This window comes from Heptranchias perlo, chromosome 5, assembly GCF_035084215.1.
Source record: "Heptranchias perlo isolate sHepPer1 chromosome 5, sHepPer1.hap1, whole genome shotgun sequence".
NCBI lineage: Eukaryota > Metazoa > Chordata > Chondrichthyes > Hexanchiformes > Hexanchidae > Heptranchias > Heptranchias perlo.
Genome location: NC_090329.1, coordinates 103,644,467 through 103,668,455, shown reverse-complemented (window position 1 = coordinate 103,668,455; position 23,989 = coordinate 103,644,467). Strand labels below are relative to the sequence as shown.

The 23,989-nt window shown below is 39.3% G+C and overlaps 1 protein-coding gene and 1 long non-coding RNA gene across 5 annotated transcripts in view; one reads left to right on the top strand and one right to left on the bottom strand.

Annotated features, from left to right (window-relative positions):
* Positions 1 to 5,119: 5,119 nt before the first annotated feature.
* sim1a (SIM bHLH transcription factor 1a) overlaps positions 5,120 to 23,989 on the top strand; it is a 58,686-nt gene continuing 39,816 nt past the window's right edge. Inside the window, exons 1-9 of one of the 4 annotated variants that reach the window (XM_067984946.1) lie at positions 5,120 to 5,386; positions 5,776 to 5,902; positions 6,253 to 6,477; positions 7,639 to 7,731; positions 16,955 to 17,037; positions 18,487 to 18,580; positions 20,533 to 20,637; positions 20,771 to 20,856; positions 23,225 to 23,424. In XM_067984946.1, the coding sequence (XP_067841047.1) occupies positions 6,303 to 6,477; positions 7,639 to 7,731; positions 16,955 to 17,037; positions 18,487 to 18,580; positions 20,533 to 20,637; positions 20,771 to 20,856; positions 23,225 to 23,424 (836 nt within the window). In that variant the 5' untranslated portion in view covers positions 5,120 to 5,386; positions 5,776 to 5,902; positions 6,253 to 6,302. Of the gene's footprint in view, positions 5,387 to 5,775; positions 6,478 to 7,624; positions 7,732 to 16,954; positions 17,038 to 18,486; positions 18,581 to 20,532; positions 20,638 to 20,770; positions 20,857 to 23,224; positions 23,425 to 23,989 lie in introns of those variants that run through there. The other 3 variants (XM_067984945.1, XM_067984947.1, XM_067984948.1) reach the window with 3 other exon arrangements.
* Positions 18,611 to 23,989, bottom strand: part of LOC137321988 (uncharacterized) — a 228,285-nt gene continuing 222,906 nt past the window's right edge. Inside the window, exon 3 of the long non-coding RNA XR_010962937.1 lies at positions 18,611 to 18,631. This is a non-coding gene — a long non-coding RNA (uncharacterized lncRNA). The remainder of the gene's footprint in view (positions 18,632 to 23,989) is intronic.

The following is a 23,989-nucleotide window of genomic DNA, read 5'->3' as shown; positions in this document are numbered from 1 at the left end:
ATTACACGTCAGCTGATTGCTGCTCAATTCATAGAAGAGTATAGTTAATTTTGACGAGAAACCTGTTGGTTCAGGGACCCGTTTCTGTTTCAGGCATTAACTGTTTTACCCTGATCCAGAGAGAAAAAAATGCCCACAAATTCGCACTTCATTGTATTTTTGCCTGATCGGAATCCCTCGATTCGACTGAACTCCTCTTGCTCACTGGCCGGTCAGCTGAATCATTCAAATAGCTGAAAAAAGAAATGGGTTCATAGGGGCGGTTGATATTTATGGAGAAATTACCATTTTTTGAATGTCCTTACCGCTTAAAAGATTTTTTTTAACAGCATCGGCTAAGTGAGAGATGTATTATTTGAGCGTCGGTGGAGAATATCGTCAACATTTATACAAAAAATGGCGAAATTCTCTACACCCGCCGCTTGAAATGTCCGTCAAAAAGAAATATATGAAAGACCAGCCTGAAAACTTCAGCTCGACTGCAAGACAGAACGCAGGAGAAATCCATTTCACACCCATTAGCTCGCCAGGCTAATTTCCTGCGTAAAGTTTAAAATACCATGAAGAAAATGTTGTACCGTTTGCAAAAGCAAATCGTGTCTATATAGTAAATAAAATCATATAAATAATTTTATTTACTTTATAAATACATAACATGTACTTGAAAATTGATGGCAAACACTAGTGGTTGTGTAGACCGATGATGGTCAGCTTGTGAAGCCGTTTTCTGGCTCCACTGACAAGTCACTGCACCCGAAAACAGCAATCATTCACCCAAGTACTTTAATGGAACCTCTCTTCTGATATTAACTTTAAGGTTTTACTCGGTGTTGTAAGTGTTAATGTCGTCGAGAACTGCCCCAACGGATGTCACTTGTCTTTTTCATTTAACAGATCTTTCTTGCTACAGACACGTTTTTTAAAAAGACATTTCCTTCTGATGTTGGAAAACTACCAAATGCTCCCTAAACATGCTTCACGTCACTATTTGTAAGGAAAATAAATGAAATGCACGTATCTCTGAACTAGTACTGCTGCAATGATTCATAGAAGTTAGAGGACCTTCTTCCTCGTTGAACCGTGTGCCTGTGTGTGGGGTGTATTTAAAGAATATCAGATGCAATATTACAAATGACTTGCCCGTCTACATACTGTCCGTCTACAACCATTATCGAACCTGTTATCAAGAACAGAGTTGTAATATTTTTTTAACTAATTTTGATTATTATCATTAGATTGCGGGTTGCCCGATTAAGGAATGGTTTTAAGGAAAGTAGAAGTACAATGGGCGCGTGCGCAATGGTATTTTTACATGGACTGAGTGTTCTTTTCTATACAAGATCACTATGACGGGGAAATAAAAAGGAGTAAAGTTTTAAAAACTCATAAGCCGTATTTAGCGACAGCCCACTGGAGGAAAACAGCAGGAAAGTTCTGCCATTCCAATAACTTATTTGCAAACAAGATCACAATCATTTCAATCGAAACCGGGCTCTATGTGTGATTCTATGCTGTCAGCACAATTATTAATGTTAGTTGTTAATGTTATTGCTAACATGTCTGCAGCGTGTGTCTCTCGTGCGTCCGTGCATTCGGCTCACTTTATCAGTGCAAGGTAACGTCGACATTAATTGTGCTATTTTATGTTTGTACGTGGAGATACTTTTGCAAACCGTTGTATTTTATATAATAAAGCAGGGGCAAACATTACAATTAAATCGGCAAGAGGTCTCACTATAACACAAGAATTGATGATTAGTTATATGGCGTTCGGGGTATCCCATTAAAAGGAGTTGAGGAAATACGTTTATAAGGGATTTAAAAACACATTCAATTACACGCTTGTTGCAATAATTAAGAGTTCGTGAAAAAAATCACGAGTTATCCGTTCATTGTATTTCAATTAGATACTGGGTATCAATTGAAAATGGAATGTCATATTATGGGTTTTATTTTGCTGCTAGGACTACGATATAGATTCAGATTTTTAAAAATATTCTTACATTTTATTGCACGCTTCATAAGTGAACAGAAAACGTCTGAACTTTGTCCAATTGTGAAATGCATTTAAAACCGGCGCGATTAATATTCACCAGATGAGGTTGCATTAACGACAGCTTTAGCATCACCTTCAAGCTACACAGTGCCAATAACGTTTGTCTGTTATTAGCAATACAAATAAAACTGTATTTTATGCGTGAAATTAAGGGGCAGGAGATTGTGAAACATGATTTTAAAAAAATGTAACAGCTCCACTTGTGCGAAGAGTCTCGGGAGGAATTCTTCTTTGCATCAGTCTGTGAAGCTTATTGTCACATTCGCTCAAATATTGAAATGATGTTTAAAAACGTATTGTGCAATGAAAATTGAAACACCTTCTCTCTGCAATCTAAATAATTGAATAATAGAGGATGTTGGACTTCATTACTCTGTCTCTGCTTTGAATAATTTAAGGTTCCAGAATCATGTGAGCCCACTGCACTGTACGCAATGAAAATCTATATACTTAAGAAGATTTATATATTTGTATCATTTCCTTGTAGAACACACTGCAAATCGTTATCAAATTAGCTATATTCAAGAGCTAATTATTTTACTAATTCTGAATCGCGTGGTAGGTCCTTTGCCGCGATATTATAACCAGTACCAGATTTCATTATGTGCGCAATGTGACAAATTGCAACTCACATGTTTTTTTATGTGTGCTGTTTTGCATTTGCCATGTTTGTAAAACTTACAATTGTACTTGTACTACGTAGCACACTTTATATGATAAACCTTACAGCAGCACGATATAAAGATACCAGCAACAAGTTTAATTTAATTGTGCTGCCATACTGTACGTTTACACAAAGGTGTACTTAAAGGTTCGTTTCTCAGCAGCAACTTTCAGTAAATACACGGCACAAAGCAAAGATGTTTAGTTTCTAAATACTACTGTTTTCTTTATATATCCCCTCAATTATTGATTTGTGAAATGGTAGGTTCAGATGCTATTTCGTAATACCAATATAATTTTAAATGTTGTAATTCTGTTACGCATATATAACTATACCGTGTACTTTATTGTATGATCTTTCTGTACAACCTTTTTACAATAAAGACGATTCGTTACTACCCTCTATGCATTGCGAGTATTAAATATATTTAATATCTCGGTCCTCGTGACTTCTATAATGCATATATTAAATGAACTCTAGATATTTGCCTATTAATCATCAACAACAACAACCTGCATTTATCTAGCGCCTTTAACTGAGTAAAATATCTCAAGGTGCTTCACAGGAGCGATTATCAAACAAAATTTGACACTGAGACACATAAGGAGATATTAGGACAGGTGACCAAAAGCTTTGTCAAAGAGGTAGGTTTTAAGGAGTGTCTTAAAGGAAGAGAGAGAGGTAGAGAGGCGGAGAGGTTTACTGAGGGAATTCCAGAGCTTAGGGTCTAGGCGGGTCTAGGCAGCTGAAGGCACTACTGCCAATGGTGGAGCGATTAAAATCGGGGATGCGCAAGAGGCAAGAATTGGAGGAGATCTTGGAGGGCTGGAGGAGGTTTTAGAGATAGGGAGCGACAAGGCCATGGAGGGATTTGAAAACAAGGATGAGAATTTTAAAATCGAGGCCTTCCAGGACCGGGAGCCAATGTAGGTCAGGGGTGATGGGTGAACAGGACTTGGTGCAAGTTAAGATACGGGCAGCAGAGTTTTGGATGAGCTCAAGTTATATGTGCCCAAGTTTATGGAGGATAGAAGATGGGAGCCTGGCCAGGAGAGCATTGGAATAGTCAAGTCTAGAGGTAACAAAGGCATGGATGAGGGTTTCAGCAGCAGATGAGTTGAGGCAGGGGTGGAGATGGACAATGTTATGGAGGTGGAAGTAGGCGGTCTTGGTGATGGAGCAGTTATGTGGTCTGAAGCTCATCTCGGTCAAATAGGATGCCAAGGTTGCTAGTGGTCTGGTTCAGCCTCAGACAGTGGCCAGGGAGAGGGATGGAGTCGGTGGCTAGGGAATGGAATTTGTGGCAAATTTCCTCCAACTAAATATTAAGAAGACAATGGCTTTGGTCTTCTTAATATTTAGTTGGAGGAAATTTTTGCTCATTCAGTACTGGATATCAGACAAGCAGTGTGACAAATGAGAGACAGTGGAGGGATTGAGAGTGGTGGTTGTGAGTAGAGCTGGGTGTCGTCAGCGTACATGTGTACTCTGATATGTTTTCGGATGATGTTACCGAGCGGCAGCATGTAGCTAAGAAATAGGAGGGGACCAAGGTTAGATTCTTGGGGGACTCCAGAGGTAACGGTGCGGGAGCAAGAAGAGAAGCCATTGCAGGTGATTCTCTGGCTATGACTGGATAGATAAGAATGGAACCAGGCAAGTGCAGTCCCACCCAGCTGGACGACGGAGGAGAGGTGATGGAGGAGGATAGTAGGGTCAAGAATGTCAAAGGCTGCAGACAGGTCGAGGAGGATGAGGAGGGATAGTTTACCACGGTCACAGTCACATTGGATGTCATTTGTGACTTTGATAAAGACTGTTTCAGTACTGTGGCAGGGACAGAAACCTGATTGGAGGGATTCAAACATGGAGTTGCGGAAAAAATGGGCACAGATTTGAGAGGCGACAACATGTTCAAGGACTCTGGAGAGGAGAGGGAGGTTGGAGATGAGGTGGTAGTTTGCAACAGAGGGGTCAAGGGTGGGTTTTGAGAGGAAGGGGATGATGAAGGCAGATTTGAAGGGGAGGGGGACATTACCTGAGAAGGGGGAACCCTTAACAATATCAGCTAACATGGGGGGGTCAGGAAATCACATTTACAATAGTTTTGTGATATATGCATAATCTGAACCATGCATTTCTATGCGACATATATGGCTCCAACAATTTTAAGAGTTTGCTAAGTGGCTTCAAGCAGTAATGCTTTTCCTTTTGGGGGGGGGTCAGAGTTCAAAATCAGCATTTTCTCCCCCCCCCTCCCCCCCCCGCACCTTCGCCTCACGCAGACGGCAGAGGCCGGCGCGTGAGCTGCCCACGAAGGGCCGGCCAATGAGAGGCACGCTGGAGGCGTGTGATTGACAGCTGGGCGGGAGCGGCGCGTTCGCGCGACTGGAGCCGGACTGGGAAAAGGCTGGCGGCGAAAAGTTGCGCTTCACACTGCTCGACAGGCAGCCAAAGTTCAGCGCAGGGAACAGTCCGCATAGCAGCAACGGCCCGCTACCGTCATAACTACGGAGAGTGAGGAAAGGGGGTGTGGGGGGGGGAGGGGGGAAAATAAAACTCGACAAGCTGAGGACGGTATTGCCCTTGGCCACTTTCCGAGTGTTTGCTGAAGGTTGCCCAAGTGCCCCAGAAAATACAACTTGGCTTTTAATGAGTAATCTAAGGTGAGCAACGGGTCACATGTGGGCAAAATAATATAGTCATATTAAGTGCCGTGATAAAAGTGAAGATAAAGTAATCCATGAAATTTCATTTTAATGCAAAAAATGAAGAAAAGTAATACAAGTAAAATTGATGCTGAGCTGGAGGCCTCCATAAAGTTAGTCATACCTGCAAACACCAACAATGCAAGGCAGCTTCATGTTATTTGCATTAACATTTCGTTCACTCGGTTATGTAATTAAACTGCAATTATAATTGGAATGAAGTCATTAACTACCTGATTCAGTTTAGTCGTCTAGGCACAGTCAAGCTTGCATTTTGCTTCTGGTTCCGAACTGAAATGTGGTTCCTGTTCTTCTTGTAATGCGTGTTCCTTTCTGTCTTCCTCCAGACACTTACCACTTGCGGGTATGAAAAGTGAAGCACTTTGGAAATTGCGGCTGAAATAAGGAAAGGAACTTTGGGACTGAGACTGGCTGGATTATGGCTCCTTCGCTGCGAAAGCAGTTCCCCTCAAGGTATAAAAACATAGCAGAGAGCCCTTGGCACGGTGCACCGCCGGCACAGTAATGACAAGCCGTCTGCAAGAGTTCTGATCTGCATTGGATTGCTTTCAAAATCTTACACTTCATACATATAAAACACACTGACTGCAGCACGGCTTTCACTTGCCACTGATTTTAATGCAGGTCTGTCTGGATGCTCTTGAATCTATCGACGTTTACGCTTTCCTATTAAGTATTGCCATATTTAGTTTAATTCAAAGAGGGGGGGGAGTTATTCCCCACCCACCAAAAAAACAATTAATTTCGACATATATGCTGGTTTCACACGTGGTGTTAAAACCATAGCCGTTTCTTTTCTTGAGGGAATGAACCTATGGCGGCTGCGCTGTAAGAAAAGGGAAAAGGAAACGAAATGAAGGAAAAATCCAAAAATGCTGCCCGGACTAGACGGGAGAAGGAAAATAGTGAATTTTATGAACTGGCCAAATTATTGCCACTGCCATCAGCTATAACCTCCCAGCTCGACAAAGCCTCTATCATAAGACTGACAACCAGCTATTTAAAAATGAGAGTGGTTTTCCCTGAAGGTAGGTAATAACATTGAATTTTTCAAAATTGTTATCCGTCAGAAAAGCACGATTGTATGGAGGAATGGAGATCACATTCCTTGCATAGAACAAATTCAGATGTGGTAGAAAATATGCTTTTTAAATGAAATGCACCGATTAGGACATTTGTTAATATGCACAGAGTACAGTGCACACAACGTGCAAGTGTCGTTTGGATTATAGTGTGCTTTCAAAGACCTGAAAGTAGTCACCCACCAAAATTGTGAGTGTTGGATGTTAATTTATAAAATCAAATAAAAATATAAAAGTAAAAAAATGTCACCATAAATTTGTGGTCATTGTAACAGTAAGGAAAAATTATATACATAAGTTCAGCCTGGCAATTCTATCCTTTGCTTTGAGGCCTTATTTAATTATATTTGCAGTCAGGTTTTTATATTTTAGCTGTTGCATGCATTAGAGCTAACATAGGGATATTTAGATACACAGACCTGTAACAATTCTGTAAATACAACAATCATTAGATCTTTTATGGGAATTATTAATTTATATTTAGTTCTGCACTGTCCCAATTTATTCATATGACGATTTTAATTTTATTTAAAGAGCATGTAATCTAGTTAAGAGAACTCTTGAAAACATCATGTAAGTGCCTGTTGAAAATGACTCGTTTGTTTTATGAAACTTATAATGACAGACAGTAATTGAAACTCAATAGGAACAATCATTATACAATTAAAACAAACAGGTTGCTATTAAAGATAACCCAGCAGTTTTATATGCTGCACTTTACAAAGCAATTTCAACTGGCAAAAGAGTCGAAACATGAACTGGGTATTTTAATATAAGATAGGAACAGGTTGATTCAGAACACTTGTAAAAAAATGTAAGCGTAATATGTAACAACACATTTAATATGACAAAACGGTGCTTCTGGACGTGTATAAGTCTACTGCAAAACAACACTGGGACTAATGTACTTGTGGTAAAGGCCTGTCACAAGGTATGCATTTTATTGTAGATAGATCACAGAAATGTAAAGCTAAAGTCGCACAAGTATTGAATTTAAAAGTAACATTTCCACCGCAGGATGATTTATGGACTGAAGCCCGCTGTTGTGGTTCAGCCGTGGGCCACACCATTACTATTTACTTTCTTTTGTGAGTGTGTTCATTGCAGTTCACAATTGGGATAATCCGCAAATCGTGAGCTTTCAAAGTGTTGGCATTGAGCGCTTGCTCAATTCAAGATTGAGGATGCTGCTTTGTGTAGGTATGTCCTAAAAGGGAAAATATACCAACCGGTCGTAGAGCGGTAACTGTAATATAAATATTTGATTACAGTTTAGCCTATTAATTTTTTTGTTCCTTGTTCGGTTGGTTGTAAGCACGGTGCGCCATCTAATCATTCGGTTTATCCTCAACATTCTACGTTTCAAAACCAAAATGTTCATGATTCCTCCCCCCCTCCCCCTATTCTCAGCGGTGATTTACCAGCCCCAATGGGCTACTTTTCCGCGTGCTTTTAGGAGAGACTTGTCAATTATGTTTTTGCATATCTGACGAGATGTTTGATCAAACGAAGCATATGGCGCTGCTTGTAAAGTGATGAGTAATCTATAGGGTTTCAGAGAGAGAGCGCGGATCTACTCGTCAGCAACTCCCTCTGAAAAAAACAACGTGTTTTAAAACCCCTGGGAACACCGGAGCAAAGTGCACTACAGCAACAACTGCTAACCAAGGAGTATGTTAACCGTTAGGAAATAGCGTGAATGTAGGTACAATTATATATATATATGTGTGTATGTGTAATTATTGCGCTATATACTGTACACGCACGCACACACAACCCATGCTATCTATCTAGTTTCGGTGCGTGCCACACATATTCTTATGGCGAATAACAATTAGAATTGTCAGTCGCCACCTCAAATTCTATTCCTTTAAAATTAAATCACGTCCCCAGTTTTAATTATGCCCTTGCGAAACTGCCAGCTCAGATTTAAGAAATGAATCACTAATCGCCAAGTAATTTCGTGTCACATTTTACAAGAGGTTGCGCTGAACATAAGGGTCGCCGTTGTGAACAGGTGAGATATATCGCAGTGTGTTTTCCACCAACACAAATAAAAAAAATACACTGAAAGGCGCTGCAGACCAAATCCCCACGCTGATAGCTGAAAGCATAGGGATAGTGCCATTATTATCAATAATTGCTGGCGACAGCAATAATTTATAATAACATTGTGTGTACATATTAAGGATAGTGCTCCGACCATTAATTCTGGATGAGGTTATTTTCATGTGTTATTTAAATACGAATTATTGCACATCCAATGGTTGTATGTCCAATAATTCATATTTAAGCACAATTAAATAACTCTCGATATGATTAAACTGCCAAGAACACAAGAGTTTTGCAACTGCAACGCTTAAATCGAAAAGCCATGACTGCGAGATTGAAATGCATACACCAATGTTGAAGAGCGGTGGCATGACTAACGATTTTATAGTACGTTTAGATTGTTGATGCACTATTGCATGGTTTTTAAACAAACATATAAGGTATTAGAAAAACGAAAGGAAATACATATTTTTACGACTCATTGAAACGACCAGAAGCATACGCTGACCAAGCAATTAAAGAGCCTTTGAGGTGTCGAAAACAGTTGCTTGAAGTGCTGCATTAGGCGAGTGTGATTGGTTTGCTGTCCGGATACTCTCAGCAGCTAGGTTCCTCTGCTGTTATAACTTGTGGTCGAAGAGACCGAGCGGAGCATTGATTTAACATTGGGTGTGTATTATATATATATATATAGCTTTATATATGTATATATAGAGAGAAAGAGATAGAGAGGAATAGTATTTGTATTTAAGCTTTAAAGTACTTCAAATACACTTTCACTGTTTTGAAATCTTTGTAACTATTTTCTGCATATAAACTCAATTCTAAAATGTAAACGATAAAAATGCAGTGCTGTGAAGCTAACACATGCGTTGTTAGAAAATAAACATAATGGCTGAAACCAAGATAGAAACACAACAAAGACAGATTAAAACACATTTTGTGTGAAACAAATCCAGCATTTAAGTCATAAAGCGGTGTCAGTTCGCAAAAGCTCAGTGTATGGACTCTAGTAAAGTATATTAAAGTGGCAGTAGCGATCTTTTCGCTCTCTGTTTAGCATCACCTGGCGCGTTGAATTAAAAATGCATATTTGAGCCCGGACCGCACCGCGTGGGACAGTTCGGTTTAAAGCAAAGGATCCCATGGGAGAAGGAGATTATGTTTAGGAATAACTTTCGATTTACATCAAATTTACTCAGCATAAAACGTGGCTCAGGAAATATTGTTTAAGAAGAATGACAATCTATATCAAAACAGCTGCTGTCACTGTGCCTTAAAATGTCAACTTGATCCCAACCGTCCAGGAATGAATTCCCTTACATACAACGAAATCAGACGATAGCAACCCCGCCTAATAAAATGGTGTAAGATGTCAGTGATTTTGAAATGATTATGCCCAATGGAGAATGCTATGCTGCCATTCTCTATTCGCATCGCTGTGGTCTGGAAATTCTTGCTTTTGTGTGGATATCCCCGAATGTTTCAGAGCAGCACTTGTAGCCCCACTTACAAGTCACACTACTACCGTCTGACTAATAAATCAGCTACAGTGCCTTTTGTTATATTGTTCCCTCGTTTGCAGCTATTAAGAATGGAGAAATACACAATATTCGCTTATCGTGCAAATGAAATGTTCCAAACCGTCGAAAGTTATAACCCGCACGTTAGCAACAAACCAAAAACAGATAGTATTAGATTTAGAGGGCGGAGGGGGGATAGGCGCAGCCCTTGCTGTGGGAGCGATCCTAAACTCTCCCGCGAAATGAAAAGTTGCCGTTTTCATTTGTTGCTAATGAGAAACCCACCTCCGTTCAGGTTGTATGTTTTCTTTGATTTAACACTAAGTTCTGTCGAGACCTAAAGGGTCACAGATCGCTTTAAGGCTTCAGAGAGCTTTGTGTTTATCAATCCACAATATAATTGACGTTTTACTACTGATTGTGGGGCCCACAGATGCCCTCATCATTTATAAAGAGTATTAATATAGAAGACAGAGGCTAAAACGCGCAGTACCACCTTTCCTTAGAACTTTATTACAGTCAGTTTAGAGTGAAACACAATACGAAGCTCGGGGTTAGAATCCTTTTGCAAAGGGACTGATTGTCAGTACCTGTTTACAGATCTCTATCTGAAAACATTTTACACGTGCAAATCGGAGAAATACGCCGTTCAAATTCTTCGACGTTTTTTTTGTATGCTAACGCTTGTTAGTGTCCCAATGAGATAGCCAGGTGGAAACGGCAGCGTTACGATTACTGTATGGACACTGTGGCCGGGGACGCCGGTTCCAGTTATCTGGAGAATCCATAGAGAATGGTTCTTCAGAAGGTAAGATCTTTCTGCTGTTTAGCCCGAATGAGAGCAAAACAAACAGGGAGAGAGAACGAAAAAGGAACAACAGGCCCTTTCAATAGGATTTTAGCATATTCCATTGCAAGCGGCAAAGCCTTCAGACGCCCCCAGCATCTAGGCCGGCAGACTGGAATCCCATACATGTACAGGAGGGCTCAGACAGAGTCAAATCCCGTACACATAGGGTCAGACACCGAGTCAGATCCCATCCACACACACACAGATCCCATATACTCACACAGACTTAGTCTGGGCCTATACAGACAGACTCAGAGCGAGATCCTACACATACACAAACCCAAGAGTCAAATCCGTCGCCATACCCTAAAGAACACACGCACATATATGTAGTAAGACAAATTCAGACTGAGATCCTTCACATAAAACACAAACATATAATGAAAAGGTGACCTCGACCAGAGATATTCAACACAAGTGTAATTGAAATATGCTGCTTCCAATCCACTGCGCGAAAAATATCGCTCAAGATATTTCAAACACAATTTTTCGTTTTTAAAATTCTAATGGCCAGTTTTATGTTTCCTGTTGGTAATTAGTATTTTCTTAATGTTAAGCATTTGATCTAACCAATTTGTGTGCATGTGGTGGGGGAGTGGGTTGCTAGAATCTTACTTATCAAGGTTTTATCCTGCCTGTAAAGGAGAACGGGATCCTTAATATGAGGGCATTTTTGTGATTTAAAAAAATTAAATGATTGCCATGTCTGTGATTTATGCCCTGTTTTTTTGTGATGGTGGTACAGAGGATTGGGTATAGGTTGGTGTCCGCTTTACCTATGGGCTGATGTACTAATTGAGCGTATGCGTGTAGCGAGGCCGACAGAGATCATTCACCTGCACCAGGCTGCTCTTAGTGCAGTATAGGGTTATACACCTTTACTCGCTGTGTTCAATCCCCCCGGACCATCCCGTGGCAACCAGTTGCTAACTGCTTGCTTTTATCTCACCAAAGAAGGCACAAGAACAAAACGGGACCCGATTTCCTCAGTGTACTGAAGTGTAGCGAAATCTTAAACATATTCTTTATAAACAGGTTTAGAATTTCTCTACACACGTCGCACTGCCGAAATCACTGGCATTTATGTGTGTGTGAGTTTTTAAAAAATACCATTCACGGGAATTATACGGATGCGAATTGTTACAATCATTTGATCTGTCCTCAGGTATAGGCCAGGTAGCGGATATTTACTGCTGATCTAGTGGCGTTATTCCTTTTCTGCTTACTTTAATAAAAGTGGACAATGAGATGGATCAGTTTCTTATACAAAATACTTCTCAAATTATACTGAAAAGAGTGTTGCAGTACAGGAGCTTGTATTTCTGTGTTTACTAGTGTATCCGCCTCAGATTAATATATAATTAAAACTCTTCAGAATCAAAATGGACTTGAATCAATGACGTGGTCAGGATCCCCTAAATCAAGTTATATTCTTAACGGCGGTGTCTCAAATGTTCAGTTTATATCAAGTGGGAAACAAACGTAACAATCAATTGAATTTTCTTTTAAATCATATCCCAACAGATTGAGGGACGGGGACTTCATAAAAAGCGACGAGAAAGTGAAATTGCTTTGGGAAATGTGATCTTAACAGGCCTCTTATGTCCAGTATTAATTACTGCCAGACTAGCCTCACATAGAATACAATGGTTGCACACTTTTAAAAATCAATTACCACACATATACTTTTAAAACCAGTTGCACACTATATACTAATAGTTCCATACAAATTCTGAAAATGGAATTGAATGGATGCTAATTCTCATCACAAATACAGACATTGGCCCTGTTATGTACACATTATTTAGGGTTACGGATAGTGCTGGCTGGATCTTCTTATTCCTGCTTTAAATTATACGTTAATATATATTTTTTAATAATGTGGAGTTTGAGATTCATTCTGGGAAACTTGGATCGATTGCTTTTTTTTTGGACCGCAGAAAGCCCAGCTGGAGAACGAGTCGAGCTGCGAGGACTGATTAGAAACCATCGTTTTACTCGCCAGGAACTGCCTTAAATGGCACCTCTGGGATTTGGTCAATTTTACTGGATCTACTTCGCCTCATTTGGTTACTAATTGGTTTCTTGTTTTATAAATCGAAATCTCATTTTCAGGAAATTACAAAACACAAGCGTCCAGTCCATTGAGGTAATCCGGGTCAGGGGGTATTTTAATGGAAATAGGCCCTCCAATGCATCAATCCCGCCGTCCAATTGTTTCTCAGAAACTTTTTTCTTCTTCTTCCCCGTGTGTGCTGAGGCTTCACTTGAAATCGGAGCCATTTTAGCCACCGGTTCCCTGTAGCTTAATGCCACTTTCACCTATACAATAACTTATAAAAAAAATTATTAAATCAAGTCTTTTAGCACCGAAAGGCTAATTTGAAGGAGGTCGTGCAATCCTTCCAAAGTAGATTATAGATCTCTGCATGGGCTGATAGCCACTCCTAGCTGGGAAAATCCTTCGCCTCCCGAAAGCTTCAGCTACATATTTCAACGCACAAAAGCTGCTTGTTTCATCTCAGACCTCTTCACTTTACAAGAGTATCTTCACCCTCCCTTGTTTCCATTCTAACGCTTCACCAAAAAGGCGAGATCTCTCTGTTTTGGTGGTCGTGCCGCTTCTCGGCGGTAGGTCAAGTGCAAAAATCACAACTTTAGTCTCCAGTCTCAAGACTAATTTCTCCAGTGATTTCAATGGTTTTCGTTCTGTTTAGGAAATGATTCACATTGAATTACTTGTTCAGATCAGCTCCACAGATGCGAGTTTCAATGTTCTTGGACGAGGGAACTTATTCCGCGGCAGTTGCTTTTTGTGATGGTTGTCAAAAGAGAAAATAATGCGATTTTATGAACTGAAGGCGGGCTTTTCATTGAATGGGACCCACTGCCAACCATCACTGTAAGCGAAGGTGCACTTTTTAAAGTTAATCTGCACAAGAACTGGAATTTGACCCGCCCCCTCCCCAAATAGCCAAATATACAGACGGATAATATGCGAAGCATATTATTCCCTTTTTATTTATGGCGTATATTTGCCAAGTACATTTAAGGGCTACAATAAATAAATTAGATTCATATTAATGCTTGTATTAAACACGATTAGTTTTGCAAAATACCTTTCGTGCGCACGGATTACATTATTGGCTAACCTCAAATATTGGCTACATGTTGAAACGTACCCGCAATGTGATGATAAATCGCACTGGTTGCTTTACCCTTGAAAACCTGCTGCACTCGACATTCTAAATACAAAGGACATTTATTTGAAAAGCTCAGTATTTCTTGGGGCGCACATTGTCTTTAAATGCAGTTGATTTCAACCAATGCCCTCTCCTACCCTTTCGGAACATTCGGCAGAATATGCCAAGTGAGGAGCACGCTGGGTTAAATACACATGAAGGGAACGACCATTTCTTCGCTTTCTCACACTGAGGTGTATTTTCTATACGGACCCGCGTCTGTAAACTCTCCCACTCATCTCGTTATAATCCGAAACAACGACAACAGGCTCCACTAAAGTCAGAATAGACTTTGTTTAACCCTCTGAGCAAAATAATGCACTGGGAACAGGCACAATGACAATAATAGTCGCATTGTGGCTGGAGCAGCCCTTCACAAATGGGTGTGTTGGTGCGCTTTTGTAGACACGGGTCTATAATTCGGTCTCCGTGTGGGGTTGACAGCACTAGTGCTTGATGGAATCTCTCTTTTTGTTATCCAATTTGCATCACATCAGTCAAACAATCTCGATTGGAAATGCTGAATCTTAGCCTCCATCTACCGACTGTTACCTTTATACCCAAACAAAAAAAAAGATCAGTAACTTCGAGATCTGCATTTTGTTTATCCGCGATCTAATCTTCAAACTGTCAACTAACGATCAGCTGACGGACACAAAGCAACTCTGTCGCCGAGATTTCCTCTCAAAAAATATATTACCGCAGAAAATCTGAAGAATAAACGGGTAGCAGGGTAGGAAGTCATGGACACAAAGGAGGTTTCGATACATCCCCTCTCATGAGATAACGGATTGGGGAATGAACCACTTGTATATATATATATATATATTCAAGCGCAAGCGTAACAACATCGGCCGATAGGAAGGGAAATAAATGTGTTACAGGAAGGAAATACACACAACACTATCTCCTCGCTTTATTAGAGGGATAGTGATATGCAATATCGGTCAGATTTAAGATTTCAGTGGAGAGGAGCAGACAAGAACACCAATCATGGTAGCGTTGTGGAATAACCTCGGTGACAGTCTTGTCAAATGCCGAAGAGATGAATTCGAAACTGGGAGCTTTGCATCCGTAACAATTAAAACGCGTTTGGTGAGTCACGGTGATGAAAAAAAGTTGTCGGGTTCGATACTTTCTCTACACGTTGTCATTAAATAATTACAGTTGAATGTTATATTAACAGGTACACAGCTAAACCTGAGTGTAAATATGAAATGTTAAAATTAATGCCGGAAAACGAGATTTCAATTTACAAAATGAAAAACTATTAATGTAATGTAATAGGGTGCAAACTACAGTAATGTTCACAGGCTGAGAAAATAGAATTTTCACTGATTAATTTCTATGATGTATGGTTTTAAAAATCTGAGTTCGCTGGTGAGTTTTGCAGCGTCTTATTGTTCAATACTTTGGATTTTTTTGACAGTTCTGAATCAATGCAAATTTGGCTTAAAATGAATACAGGCCGATAAAGAAATGTCTCCGTTTTGTTCACATACTTGCTACTTGCAGCTTCGCCTGACAAAATAACGGTTGAGGTTATAAATGAAACTTTAATATAAAGCACATCAAATCATTGTGCTTGTATTTGTCATAGTTGCGCAGGGGTAACTACATTGACAAGGCGGCCTGGTGTCGTCCTTGGACTCGCTCCTATCTTTTTTTGGATCACAAATTCCGAATGAAATCCCTACTTTGCTAACTATTGGTGCGCTCCAATCACAACCTGATCTATTTTAATGCAGCAAAGCATTTAGAAAACCTGAAGCAGTGCGTCTGCAGAAAAGCAAACACCTGTTCACACACTCACACTTTTGCACACCATTCCTACTTGTAGCTAATTCAGCTATTCTGCCCGCGAGTTTCCTGGCCGCCTCATTTAATTTGGGTGTCTGTTAAAGGTGCGGGATCTGTAAAGGTGTCCCCACCCCCAGTGGTTAGTTATACCATCGTGTGTGAAAGACAATTGTTTATCACATGGAAATGACAGGTGCACAAAACAACGGAGAAGTGCGCGCTCATAAGAAATGCAAATCTTCGTTATTTGTCAGCCGAATATTTGTCTGTTTGAATATTTCTCGATAAATGACCGTGGTTATGTAGTTGTGAGGCCTGATCCTTACGAAGGGGAAAGATCAGCACTTTGCACTCCGGTGGTTCTCCCTGATCAGACATCTTCACATTCGACCTCGATAACCCACATCAAACATGAATGAAATATAATAAAACGAATCGCTGTCAATATAAATAAAGCAAATATTTATTCAAATATCACTCCGAGCTGTAGATAGCATTTAAGATGTCCCCTAATCCCTATTTTATATAGTTATGTTAAATATTAAATACAATTATCGTTTATTGTTCTTGAATACTTACACTATATTACACTGAACTATTGAACACAAATAATTGCTTTGGTCCAGTTCTATTTTTGTTTAAACATCTAACCACATTCAATGAATGTATTAATACAAACGAACTAATTATTGCCAAACGTGCAATAAAACATTCCGGCTCAGAGGTCCCCCCCACCCCCGCCCTCCGCAAAAATACTCCTGTAAATAAAATGGAATGAATTATATAAAAATAAATCTAGCTCAGAACTGCCCATAAGTTAACTCAAAACATTTTAGCGGCTGTTTAATGCGTGATTTTCACCGCTTCCGGGCCCGCTGTGGGAAACGCGGAGCTTGTTGGGGCGCCCACTTTGCCTCAGTCCCTGTACAGTTTCTTACTGTTTTCATACATTTTAGGACTAGGAGAAGCCTGGGGCCAGACCAGTCGCACTGGTCACTCCGATAATGTCGGCCGAGAATTGGGATCTCACCTTTTACAGGTAAATCGACAGGAACGTTCATTGTTCATTGCGCTTTATCAATTACACATCGCTTCATGTATGCATGTCTGTGACAAGCAGCGTTTAAAAAATGTTTTGTATTGAAAGCAAACATTGTTGGAAGGAGGTGGAACGCGGGAATCCAATATCTAATACTTATACACTTGTAAGGTTAACAAAAGACCTCAATAGGCAAAAGCCGCATATTTGCGAAATGATTGTATAACCATGTCCCAGCCCCTTGCACTCGGATGGTCAGTTACATTGTTTTTTTGTCAGTTTCATGATATTCCAGCTCCGATAGAAAGCGGCCCCCTCAGTCTCTGAACCGGGCGCCGTTTCCAGTCAGTCCGCGAGGAAAAACCTCGCTATGCGGCTTGATACTGTCTTAATGACAAGATGGATTATTGTTACTCTTTAAGGCCCTACAGATTTAAAAGGGAGTATCTCAAGGGGAAAAAAAACTAGACAGCATTATTTATTATTATTGGAATAAATTGGAATATGCACAATTATGTCTTATGTAAATTTGATTTTAAGACAAGATTATTAATTAAAGTGCAGTAGTTTATGTTTCTTCGTGGCCCATTGAATATTAAATATTATATTTGAAGATTGCTTTAAAATAAGCACAATTTCTTTTTCAGTCACAGATGCATTTAGCACGTAATAATTTAATATTTTTTTGAAAATCCAAGTCAACTTGTCAATTTATTTTCTCATCGGATTCTCACCACCACTAATGTAAAATAAACATTGCCACGTACACAGGTGTTAGAAGGGCGGGCGTGGGACCTTCTGATAGTGAACTGGAAGAGCAAACTATCTACAGAATAGAGGAATAGTTGCCTACACCTACTACAGAGTAATAGCGTGTGGAATTATATAAACCGGGGGAGCATTGCAACACTTTGTTACAATGACACATTAAAAAAACAAAGCCAGATGGACGAATCATTATTATCTCTTCTCAATTACACACGATTGTTTCTGCAATATATATATATTTATTATGTAAATATGAAAAGTACCATTGGTTTGATTTTATACTGTGAATGGGATACGGTGATCCATTAGGAAACGAATGATGCATATTTCAATATAGGCTCGTTCAATGCCCTGTGTTCTTTTTTGAGATTAAAAAACTGGCGAAGAGTTCAAATTATCTCCCTAAACAATTACCCAGCAAGTCAGACAAAGTTCAGCTTTACCGATTGGTAACGCACTCTTGTGTTTTTTCTTTTCGGTAATTAATTATAACTCGGCGCGTTTCTCCGGAGAACCTTCTGCCGTCGCCTAGGTAAACAGCAAACAAAAAAATGAAGAAAGATGCAAATATTTATTGTAGAAATCAAACCAAAGACAGTATTGTCGGAATATTCGATGGAGGCGACGCGTTTAGCCAAACCGTGATGCATTTGTTTGTTGTTGTTGTTTCTGGACATCCAGACGCTTGATGGTTTCATCTTCGTGGTGGCCCCAGATGGAAAAATTATGTACATCTCTGAAACAGCGTCAGTTCATTTGGGACTATCACAGGTAGGTCACGAAATCTCTCCCGTCCTTCCTGTCCTTTCCCTATGTATGTAGGTACCTATAATATGTATGTATGCATTCGATTAGTATGCAAAGTAAGTAACCATTGATCATTTGCATTTAATTATTTAATAAGATAGATAAACTCGCGCACGTTAAGTCGACTTTTAAAAAAATATTTGCATGTAGGTATTTAATATGTATGTCTGAACATAATGAAGACCTGAATTGACTGATACATTCGATCACTGCCTCCTATCTCTTGTGGAGTCATGATTGATCTCTCAGGTAAAACATATTCATTTTATTTCTATTATATGCTCACATAATTCAAAATCATTTCCACAGATTGTGTGGTACTAGAATTTGATTTGGTCAGAACTAACCCATATCGTCGTTCGGAGTTGCGGGCTCAAATATATGCAATTTTTTTTTACCTTTTTGCTTTTATGCACGATCAGAACCAAAGGCTCATAAAAATAAAATGACAGGCAAGACTGACAAATATCGCATAAAAATAGACCCAGGACTAAAGCATCAGTATGAAGCAAATAGAATCCATTGGTGACAAAATAACATTTTGCTTGCCTTTATCCTTATTTTTGGGGTTAAATCTAAGCAAGTTATGCCTAATATTACTATTCTGGATTTTGTGTGAAGTAATGCATATTAATGTACAACAGAGTGTGGACCGTCCAGTGATTCTGTGATCTATCCATGTTTTCTAAAATTGTTACATGTTTAAAATCTACTACAGAAAAGTTCAGTTTAATCTTACAATACAATAGGTCATATTTTTACAAGTAGCAAAAACTCAGTATATTAGTTTAAAATAATTATGTTCCAATTTTCGAAAAATCAATGCTAATTTAAATCTTTTAAGATTCAGTGCTGTTTCATTATTGTAAAGCAGTGCATACATTGCAAAAAGGATGAAACTTTATGGCAGAATATGCAGAGGCTGCTAATAAAATATTCATAGATCATAAGATCATTTTGTACTTTAATGTTCACTTAAAATAATCTTATTGCAATGACATAATTGGAACGGTAATAAAATAACACAACTCTTATCATTTTTAGCTTCCACAAAGCCTAAATGGAGAGTCAACATCAAATCAAAGCACCTATCTGCAGAGTAGGAAAAATAAGTGCATCTTTTTCGCTGAGCAATTATAATCCTTATGCACCATTGGAGTCTTTAAAAAAAGACTACCACAACTTTAAGTAACCTGGAACTATTCGGCAGTAGTGACCTCATCAATTGTGCCTGCATCATTGTTCAGATAATGTTTCTGAAAATCATTAACAAGGCAACTACGTTGTATTAATGTGACAAGTGGGTAATAAATTGCTTTTGAGTACCAGGGGCTTATATCATAGCGCTTTATAATGGGAATGCCCATACGCCTGGAAGGTTAAATTTTAAAATATATGAAAATACTGTCAGTGTGTTGGTTAAAAACCAATAATAATTTTTGTCCGCATTGTAACAAATATATGAAGTATACTAATTTATGTGAGATTGCAAAGAGAACATACCAAAATACAAACAGACCTAGCTTCTCTATTGTATTTTTTTTACTTAAATTTTTGAAGTTTCTATGCTGATTCTTTCCTTTCATTTTTGGTTATTAAAAAGTTGGCAAAGCATTGTAAAATAAATTGCAGATCTATATCTTTCAAAGGCTCCAATGTAACATGTTTTTTTCATAGCTAATTAATATTCATAAATTATGCAAACAATCATAAATATGAATACAAAATCAGACACTTGAAGTGATTTCTTTACAATTACTCGAAGTTATCAGATGGAGTTTAGGAGCAAATGGTTTTCATTTCTCCTCGGTAGCCTTCCCAAAATGACTGTGCGCGGGTGAATACATATGCGATACATCTATTCCATTACAGAACTGCTTTCAAGGAAAGTTTAAAAGTGTTCATGATGTTAACAGGTAGAGCTGACTGGAAACAGTATTTATGAGTACATCCACCCAGCTGACCATGATGAGATGACTGCAGTTCTAACAGCTCATCAGCCCTACCACTCTCACTTTGTTCAAGGTACACCAAATTTATTCTCACACATTCTGACCTGTGTTTATCATTCTCATTTTGGGGGGCTTTTTCCCCTTATGGCCCCCACCTCCCTTGCCACCTCTACAGTACTGTTAACTGTTATGGTGTGTTTTAACAGAGTATGAAATTGAACGATCCTTTTTCCTAAGGATGAAGTGTGTCTTGGCAAAGAGGAATGCAGGCTTAACCTGTGGTGGTTACAAGGTGAGTTCTATTCATCGGATGTGTGAACGCATCTGGACTATGTCTATTTTTCTTTTCCTGTTTTACATAGGTAGTAATTTAAAAGAAATTAAGCAACCACACACATTCAACATTATTTTGAAAATTATCTTTTACCTTGCACACAATATTATAATGCTATTCACATTAATGAGTGCATGCGACAAAATGATTATACATCACCCCCTCCCACCTTAGGAAACCATTATTTTGGTTGGACTTATGTACACCACTTTAATTAGATAAATTTTTACAGTAAATTGTTTCTTTGATACCATAAGGCCTACAAAATAGAAAGTTGCGTTTACTTATAATGGTACTTAGGTCTCAGCAAATAATTAATGTGTAATGGCTGGTTTTGTTTTACTTATTTGGGGAAGTCATTTTTTTAAATTGTTCTTGGGATGTGGGCATTGCAGGCAAGGCAGCATTTATCACCCATCATTAGTTGCCCCAGGGCATTAAATCAACCATGTAGTGTGGGACTGGAGTCATGTGTAGGCCAGACCAGGTAGGGTTGGCAGGTTCCCTTCCTTGAAGAACATTCATGAACCAGTTGGGTTTTTAATGACAATGCAGCAGGTTTCATGGTCATTTGTTCTGGTGCTACCACATTTATTGAGCAACTTATCACGGTGGGATTTGAATTCACAATCTCTAGGTTGCTCGTCCATAACTGCTATGCTACCATAGCCGATGTATTCAGTCACAAAAGTTACACATTGGAGGATTTCAAGTAAGTTGATATTTTCCACAGTCTGTCAAATTCAAAAAAAAATTGTACCAAAATAATCTGGTACCGAGTGTGTCTAAAAGAACCCACAACAAAGCTGATTGTGGATGATTCAACTGCCTTGCTAATAAAATATAGCTCCATATGCTTTATATCTTCTTGCTGTATATGTGAATCTCAGTGGAGCCCAGAACTCTAATCCACTAAGCAATATTTCTGGTGGTTTTGTCAAATCTTAGTCAGGTTGAACGATATTGGTGTTTCTCTGGGAAATTTGGACACAAGGTTTATTTTCCTGATGAAAGTATATCTTGTGCCTCCAAACTGCAAACATGTTAGAACCCATGGAGAAGCTTAAAGAGCAGCTCTCCTGACTGGTAAAGATGATACGGGTTGATCAGCTGTGAAAGAATTGGAGGGGGAGGAGGTTGGAAAAACAGAAACGCAGAGTATTTTTTAAATGGTAAGAGATTAGGAAATGTTGATGTTCGAAGGGACCTGGGTGTCATTGTACATGAGTCACTGAAAGCTAACATGCACGTGCAACAAGCAATTAGGAAGGCAAATGGTATGTTGGCCTTTATTACAAGAGGATTTGAGTACAGGAGTAAAGATGTCTTACTGCAATTATATAGGGCCTTGGTGAGACCACACCTGGAGTATTGTGTACAATTTTGGTCTCCTTGCCTAAGAAAGGATATACTTGCCATAGAGGGAGTGCAACGAAGGTTCACCAGACTGATTCCCGGGATGGCGGGATTGTTGTATGAGGAGAAATTGAGTAGACTAGACCTGTATTCTCTAGAGTTTAGAAGAATGAGAGGTGATCTCATTGAAACATACAAAATTCTTATAGGGCTCGACAGGGTAGATGCAGGGAGGATGTTTCCCCTGGCTGGGGAGTCTAGAACCATGGGTCACTGTCTCAGAATAAGGGGTAGGCCATTTAGATGAGGAGAAATTTCTTCACTCAGAGGGTGGTGAATCTTTGGAATTCTCTACCCCAGAGAGCTGTGGAGGCTCAGTCATTGAGTACATTCAAAACAAAGATTGATAGATTTCTAGATGTTAAAGGCATCAAGGGATATGGGGATAGTGCAGGAAAATGGCGTTGAGGTAGAAGATCAGCCATGATCTTGTTGAATGGCGGAGCAGGCTCGAGGGGTTGAATGGCCTACTCCTGCTCCTATTTCTTATGTTCTTATGTTCTTAATGAAGGGAGCAACAATATATCACAAAATTTCTTCCTGCTGTATAAGATCTCTGACTGGACTGTCTTGGGATGTTAGCGTCTTTCAGGAATCCTAAAACTAAACTGGATCATGAAGCTGGAAGGGCAGTCAACAGTAAAAGTGGTCCCCACACAGAAAACATTACAGTTCACAGCCTTAGCAGGCCATTATGAGATATTTGCAACCAACAAGGCAGGCATGAGACTTAGAATTCCCCACACTGCGGCCCACAGACTAAAGTTATTAATTTAACAAAGGGCCAATCAAAACCTGTGATATATTTGTCACACATATTTAGCTAAGGCTCAAAGGGTGGGGTGAATCGTGTTTTGCCATTGTGCTAGTGAGTTACACTATAAAAATACAGGGCATCTGTCTCTTGCAGGTTATCCACTGCAGTGGCTATCTAAAGATTCGCCAGTACAGCCTAGACATGTCTCCTTTCGATGGTTGTTACCAGAATGTTGGATTGGTGGCAGTTGGCCATTCACTGCCCCCAAGTGCTGTGACAGAAATCAAACTGCACAGCAATATGTTCATGTTTCGAGCCAGCCTTGATATGAAACTTATATTTCTTGATTCCAGGTAAGATTATTACATTGTCAATAACCTTTTGGTTTAAATGAGGGTCAACAATGGAATTTCACTCACTCTTTATTCGGTGCAAGTACAAAATTCTCTGAAGTAGTGCCGTAGTTGGATTATAAAAAGCACAGTGCTCTATTAGTTAAGTTATGTAGAAGCCCCCAAACACAGTAGAGTAGCTGCAGTAACATCTTGAAAATCAGCATCTGTCCTGGGCACTTGTGAATGGTGTCATATTCACCTCTGATTGTAGGTTAACTTTAGTGCAGATCACTAGCAAATACTTTGGAACCTCTAGCAGCTGGAACCTCCATTCTCAGAAAAATATCCTTCTTTGCACCAGATGACATTTATACTGGGTAGACCTTTTATTATAGGTCTCTCAGAATTATGAATTAGAAATGAGTTTGTGCAATCTATCGATGTCTACTGCTGAGCAGACTAACAGTGCACCTAATCATTAAGAGTTATATTACAAAAGTCAAGACTTGAATGGAAGAGTTCAAAGTGAAGGGCAATGCCTTGGGCTGTTGAAGTCTCATCCTTTATTATCCATTGTTGATGA